General features: G+C 68.9%; 1 protein-coding gene across 1 annotated transcript in view; it reads left to right on the top strand.

The window, feature by feature from the left end:
• The first annotated feature begins 4023 nt into the window (after positions 1 to 4023).
• The window catches only part of GAL3ST2 (galactose-3-O-sulfotransferase 2), a 12835-nt gene continuing 9677 nt past the window's right edge, over positions 4024 to 7181 (top strand). Inside the window, exon 1 of the mRNA XM_041764794.1 lies at positions 4024 to 4178. Coding sequence (XP_041620728.1) covers positions 4150 to 4178 — 29 coding nt within the window. The 5' untranslated portion in view covers positions 4024 to 4149. The remainder of the gene's footprint in view (positions 4179 to 7181) is intronic.

The following is a 7181-nucleotide window of genomic DNA, read 5'->3' as shown; positions in this document are numbered from 1 at the left end:
GGGTTCCCTTCCCTGCCCGTGGGCTGGCCTGGGTTCCGGAGCCTGGCTTGCTGTGACCGTGGCCGCTCTCCCCTGACTGGGAGCCCACGGGCAGCCCGAGGCACCCAGCGCACAGGACGACTCCAGGGTGCCTGACGGCACGGCGGGGCTGCCTGAGGCCATGGCCGCTCTCCGCTCCGTCCCCCTCCCTTTCGGGTCAGCAGGTGGCTCCTGGCGCTTGGCCTCGACCCTCTGAAGCCAGGTTTGCAGTTGGCCTTTTTCTTCGGGTTTCTGGGCTGGAGGCCGGGGCCGCCCTGCCGGGTGGAGAGAGGTGTGTGTCCGGCGCTTCCTGACCCGGGGGAGGGTGGACGTGCCCTGCCAGCTGTGGGCGTGAGCTGGGCGTGAGCTCCCAGCGGCAGGGCCGGGACTGCGCCGGGTGCGCCCTGCTGCGTGCGCCGCTTGCGGATCCCGCAGCCTGTCCTTTGGGCCCCTCCGGCGTTCCTGTGGGCCGCCTCCCAGTCTGTGGAGATGTTTTCGCCTGGCCGTGCGGCCCAGGGACGAGGGCTGGCTGCGGCAAACGTGTGCCCAGCCCTGCGGTCTGGAATCTTCACACCCGGGACGCCCGTGGGAGGAGCCAGCAGGAGAGTCTGGGGGGGGCGACGTGTGTCTGGGCCTGTGGGTGGATGCAGACTCGAGGGGACAGCGCCACGACCCTCATGCTGCCGTCACCAGCACACGGGCGCGTCCGAGCACCGCGATGTCCACCCTGCTCCTCGTGGCCACGTGGCCACACCAGACATTACCCGAGCAGGGACGGGGCCGGGCCATCAGGAATGGCGGTGACACGAGCCCTTCTCCAGCCCCAACCAGCTCCTCCTGGGACCGGCTGGGCCAGGTGCGGCTCTGCCAAGGTCGCCGCCGAATGTGCCCAGAGCCCGAGGGTGGTAGGAAAAGCTTAGGATTTCCGCTTAACCCTCTAAGCTGCTGCGACCGGAGAAGAGCCCCTGTAGGGCCAGAGCCTCATCACCCAGAGCTGGCCCCCATTGGAGGGGCCCCAGGAGGAGCCAGGAGGAAGCCCCAGCCGGGGGCCCGAGCTGCTGGATGGGAGGGCCCCGGGGGTTCCCTGCCCAGGGCGCAGCTGTGGAGCCCCTGAGGAGCGGAGGTGTGGCCAGCAGGGAGCAGGGTCCTGGGCAGCGCTGACCCCCTGTAAGCTCGGGGCTGTGGACTCTGAGGGCACAGATGAAGAGTTTGGGGGTCGAGGGGTCCTGCGGGGTCCCCATCCAGGTGCTGACCCTGTGGAGAGGAAGAGGGGTCCGGCCGCAGTGTAATGTGCCTGACCTCTGACCTCAACCCCGTTGGCCAGTGACAGTGCTCACACGGACGCAGCCCCTGGCCTGACCCCCTTCCCCCGGCCTCAGCCCATGGTCCCTGTCCAGATCGGGTGCCTTGGGCCCCACCGTCCGTCAACACGAGGAGCAGAGGGGTGACTCCGGGACTCGTGGCTGACGACACATGAGGTTTGGGCAGCGGAGGGGTGGGCGCCGCTTCTCCTGCAGGTGCAGAGCTGTGCACCTGCCGCCACCAGAATCGTGACTCTGGGTCGCAGGCACAGGTGAGCAGGGCAGGGAGGCCGCGGGGCGTCAGGGGTCCAACTAGGGGCTCTGGTGCCCGTGAGGCCCGGCCCACGTCCCTGCTGCCTTCCGGGCATCCCCTGAACCCCCTGCGGTGGGCGGCACGGTGCCCGTCCGTCCTGGGAACGGGGTGCACCGCGGGTGAGGGCCAGCAGGACACCTTCTGAGACGCGCCGTTCCTGCCCCAGCTGCTGGGCGGCCCCCGTCCTGCCTGTGGAGTTACCCGGCCCTCTGTGGGGGCCTCTGTGGGGGCCGGACAGGAAGCCCACCACCTTGATGTCTGCCCCAGGTCCCTCGTCCACCTCATCCCGCCCCCAGGCCTTGGAGGGTCAGAGAAGGGTTCAGAGCCTCGTGACGCAGCAGCAGGGGGCGGGGGCCCACGCCCTGGCTGTGTGTCTCGTCCGCCCCCCGTCCCCAGGCTGCCCTGTGTAGCGTGGCTCGCGTGGTGTCTCCTCTCCCCGACCCAGTGGCTGGTCCTCACCCTGGCCCTCCCCACCCTCAGCCGCCCCTGCAGCCAGCTCCCCGTCCTTCACCCCTTCCCACCCCGCGGGCCCCCCAGCCCCCAGTGGCCAGGGCTCGTGGCTTCAGACACCGGGCATTGCCCCTGCAGCCGGTGTCCTGTGCCCGAGCCCCGCCCCCGTCACGGCCGAGGTTGCTGCCCGGTTACGGCCAGGCCAGGCCTTCAATGCGGGCAGCTCTGGTTTCTGCCACCGCTCAGCCCATAGCTGGGTGCTTGTCGCGGTGCCTGGGCCCTGGTGACCGGGATGAGGGATGCCTCGAGGCTGCGGTGACAGCTGTCTGCACGGCTCTTCGGCCTCACCACGGCCCCGGGGAAGCAGAGGAGCCCCCAGGAGGGGCCGGGGTGGGGACCTCGGGATGCAGGGGAGGGGCCAGGTCGGGCCAGGGCCACGCGCCTCCCTCTGTGAGCATCCCCGGGGCCGCCTGCTCTCCATCCAGTGACCTGTCACCTGGCTTGGGGCTGGGGCGCTGCACGGGGTGTCCCACGGATGACCCCCCAGCCCCAGAGGCCCCGTGGGGGAGCGGCTCTCTACCATACGTGGGCCGCAGCTTCGCGGAGGCCCCACTGCCCTCCCCCGGCCTGGGGCTTGGCCGTGTGCTTTTGCTGGTCGGGGAGACGGGGCGCGAGGTGTGCCGTGACCCTCCTCGCAGGGACCCGCAGCTGTGGCGGCTTGGGCGCAGAACAGACCCCAGCCCTGAGCGGGATGGTGGTCGAGCCACCAGCACGAGACGGGCGCTTGCTGGCAGCTTCCGCATCCTGGGGGCGTTTGTCGCGCCTCGGCAAGCGTCTGGGTGTCACATGCTCTCCTGGGCAGGGTCTCCCCATCGTGGAAGTGACCTACGTGCTGCCTCCTCATCATCCTTCCTGGAGGCTCCCAGGGGAGGACACGAGCCTCACCCCCCACCCAGTGGGTTGAAGGTCGTCCTGGGTGCAGACCCCGTGCCCCCTGAGCGGGAGCCAGGAGCTCCATGTGATGCTGCGTGCACAGCGGCAACACGCTGCCTCCCGCCGGCCCCCTGGGGGTGCGAGTCCTGGCACCGGGGGGCGGGGGGACCCCAGCCTGGCCTCACCCACAGCGGCCCCTCCCCGAGCCCCCGGCACACCCACCCTGCTTCTAAGGCACGTGTGGGGCAGCGGGCGGCAGGTGTGCTGAGGCCTCCACCCGGTGCCACCCCCCGAGGCTTGGTGGGTTTTGCCCTTTTCTGTGGGACTCCGCACCCGTGGCGAGCTGCCGACGTGCCCATCCCCCCCCCCCCCCCCCCCCCCCGGGTCGATGACTTCAAAGTCCATTCACCTGTTTCCTGAGGGAAATGGACTTGCCTGCAGTGAAGCTGACTCTTATTTCTGGGGCCCCCGGAGACTCCATGGTGAAGGCAGATGCCTTGGGCTCAGGGCAGGACCCCGGGGTCCCCGGATCAAGTCCCGCATTGGGCTCCCCGCGGGGACCCTGCTTCTCCCTCTGCCTGTGTCTCTGTGTCTCTCATGAATAAATAAAATCTAAAAAAAAAAAATCTCATATTTCTGTCTTGCGTTACCGTGTCCTTTTTCTAAAGTTCTTTTTTCACGCGAAATGTAATAAAATAATGAAACTACCCTAACATAAAGCCAGCTTTGGGGAAGGAGAAGCGAACAGTCTCGAATTTGATCCGGTGTTTCCCTCGTTCACCCTCCGAGGGGTTGAACGACCGGCGGCCTTCAGCTCACACGTGAATGTGCCATCGGGGTCTGGGGGTCCTGGAGGGTCCCCAGCCCCCCCCCACCCCCCGCTGGCCGAGGGGCCCCTGGCAGCAGGTGGGTGCCCTGCAGGTGAGCTGGGAGACGCCCGGCCAGGCCAGGTCTGGTTCTTCCTGAGCCGGAGCTCGAGCTGGGCGGCGGAGGGTGTGGCCTGGCACCGGAGCGCAGGTCAGCTCCCGGGACTAACGTTCACACGGTGTGGGCGCCGTACCCGCCCGCGCGAGCCCCAGCCGGCCGCCCGCGTCTGCCCAGCCCGCGCCCCGCGCTCGCCCCAGGCCTGCCAGCATGCCTGCCGCACCAGGGGGCACCCACAGGTAAGGGGCCGGGGTCCGCGCTTGCTCGGCGCACCTCTTGGCTTCCCGGGCCGTCCGGACCTGGCAGAAACGAGCCGCTCGGCATCTCTTTAAAGGGAAGTCACCAGGGCGCCGGGCGGCGCCGCTCATGGCCTTGGGGCCCGGGATCGGGACGCTTGGGGGCTCCCTGCCCAGCGGCCTGGCTCCCTCTGCTCCTGCTTTCACGCGCTTCTCTCCGAGAGATAAGATCTTAGAATAAAACTAAAGGAAGTCACCCGATTGGCAGTCGTGCCCTGAACTCAGCACGCTGGGGCTTCGTTTCAGACCCCGAGTGACCCCGGCTTGTCCCCCCAGGCCTCTCGGGGGACACAGGCTCAGGGCCAAGGGGATGACAGTTTGCTGCGTGGGCTTTAGGCCCGGGTGGGCGGCTGCTGGGTGTCCAGGGCCCCGGCGTTGTCCCCTGGCTGTCATCCCGGGACCCCCGTTTGCTGTGGCTGCTCCCTGGCTTTGGTGGGGCTCCCAGCCGGGCCCCAATACTTCGGGGCCATGTACCCACGTGTGCACCTTGGGGTGCCCATGGGGGGGCCCGAGGGACTTAGGGTGAGCCCCCTGCGGGGTCCCGGTGCCCGGCCCTGCGGCTCTGTGCCCAGAGTACACCCAGAGGGATGTGGGTGTTTGGACACTCGGTTTAGGGGAAGGAGGGTGTGTCTGGAAATGCTTTGCATTTTCCTTCTCTGCCTCATCCTCACATGTGCCCTCCCCACGGGCCCCAGGCACGACCAGCCTGTTTGAAGATGTGACTCCCTCCCTTGGGTGAGGCCAGGGGTCCCCCAGGAGCCAGCGGGGGGGCAGTCAGGTGTCCCCCTTCCGGGAGCTGGGTGGTCACCCTTCGGCGAGGAAGAGGCATAAAGGCTTGGGGGGGGGTCACTCCATTAGCTGGAGGCAGGGGAGGGGCCCAGGGAGCCCCAGGAGGTGGCCTGCCCATGGGGCAGCAGGACGGTGAGTTCCAGACCTATGGGGACGGCTGTCCTGCCGCGGCTTGGAGCTGCAGCTGCTCGGCGTGCCCCGGGCTCACTGGTCCAGGTCACAGCCCACCGAGCCAGGGCTCCCTGGGTCGCTTAGTCCCGCTCACCATCCCCGCAGCCTCAAAAGGCCCCGAACATCCAGAACCTTATGTTTATTTTCCTTGAATTGTGCAAATGTTTGGAGGCTCTTCCCGCTTAGCCCAGCGTGCTTGGCCCGTTGACAGGGAGACTGAGCCATGGCCCTAGGACAGGGGGACAGTCCCAGGCCGGCGTGGCCAGGGGTGGGGGGCAGTCAGGGGAGCTGCTGGGGGCGAGGACAGGACCTTCCCCACCAGGGGGGCTTGTGGTGTTGCCAGGCCCCTGGGTGGTGATTGTTAAGGCACCGATATCCTCACCCCCCCGACTTGAACGGCATCCCCAGCAGGGCTCCCGTTGTCACTGGGGAAGCAGCCCCGGGGGGTGAGTCTCGGTGGTTGGACTGGAAACCTGAATGTCCCAGCTTGGGGCCCTGAGGACGTCACTCGTCACTTGAGGGGCCTCCTGAAAACCTGTGTTTCTGGTTTGAGGCTTGGCTCTGTTTCTGGGGAACGAATATCCCCTAGAGGGCGGATCGCTGAGGACCCCACAGGGGACCCCGCGGTGGGTGTGAGCCCCTGGAAGGTGTGTGACCCGATGGCTGTGGCTGCAGGCCGAGGGCCAGTCCCGAGAGCCGTGGGGGCTCCGGGGGACCTGGGAAGCGTCTGTTGCCCGGCAGTGCTGGCCACGGGTGGGCTGGGCGGAGAGCCCGTGGGCCGAGGGCCGGGGGCCAAGTGGGAGCCAGCCGGGGGCTGATGGCTGGCTGTCAGGGTGCTGCCCCCATGTGTGGCTAGTGGGCTGGGTGTCGACAACCCGTCCTGGAGCTTCTGGGAGGGCGGTTGCAAGTGCTCTGCTCGCCTTTGCCTGGCCGCGTGGTTACCCGCCTGCTGGAGCCACCCAGGACCCCGCCGTCTGGGACCGCGCCTGGTGGCTGCACTGCGGGGGGCCTGAGGCCTGGGCTGCGGTGGGCGTGGGCAAGGGGGCGGGCTGTGGGGCCTGCTGACTGCCCTGATGCTGCCCCCCGGAGGCCGCCTCCACCCCCTCAGACCCTGACAGGATCCCGCCGCCCCTCTGGAGGCCCCAGGTCTGTGCTGGGGTCAAGGACCCGTCCCTGGGCCCTTCCGGCAGCGGGTCTCTGGGGCCGGGTCCCGCAGGGCCGAGGAGGGGGCCCCTACACCCGTCCCTGGGGGCGCGGACGGCGTGCAGGCCTCGGGCCCGAGGCGGGGGGTCAGCAGACGGGGGTGGGGGCCCAGCTGCTGATGAGGGGGGCACGTGCCGGCCGCGGGGGGAGGCTGTGTCCCAGAGGGGGCGTCCTCCCGGAGGCCTGGGGCTCAGGGTTCGGGGAGCTGCTCAGCTCGCGGGAGGCTCAGGCCGAGATGGGCCGGGTGGACCCACTGTTTGTCTGGGTGGCCGGGCTGTGGCCGCAGGTGTGGCGTCCTTCTTGGCGGGAAAGGGACAGGGTGTGGAACGCCCGGGAGTCGAGCCATCGCCCGGGGCTCACCTGGCACCGCGACCCGCCTCGGGGCAGAGTACGCCCGTCCTGACTCAGGCGACCGGCAGGACGAGGTTCAGAGGTGGACTCGTACACACGCCTCGGGGGGACTGGGGGGGGCATTCGCCATCAGGAGTTTAAAGTCCCTGCTGAGAGGGGTGACGGGTCCTTCCTGCGTCCGAGGCTGCCGTTCACTCCCGACACGTCGGGGTGTGGCGCTGGCTCCCGGGCGGAGCATCGGCCTTCGGCTCAGGGTGTGACATCGGGACCTGGGCTGAGATCAGGGGTCCCTGCCAACCCAAGGAGCCACCCGGGCACTGCCCTGCTCCCCCCGCCCCGCGCCCGGAGGACAGAGTCCCCAGCACTAGGAGCTATCCCTGGCCTTGGGGAGACCTTGGGCAGTGCTGCGCCCGGCCCCACCTGGATCCTGCT

The sequence above is a fragment of the Vulpes lagopus genome, chromosome 8 (assembly GCF_018345385.1).
Source record: "Vulpes lagopus strain Blue_001 chromosome 8, ASM1834538v1, whole genome shotgun sequence".
Taxonomy (NCBI): domain Eukaryota; kingdom Metazoa; phylum Chordata; class Mammalia; order Carnivora; family Canidae; genus Vulpes; species Vulpes lagopus.
Note: the sequence above shows the minus strand (reverse complement) of the source record. Positions and strands in the feature narration are given on the sequence as shown.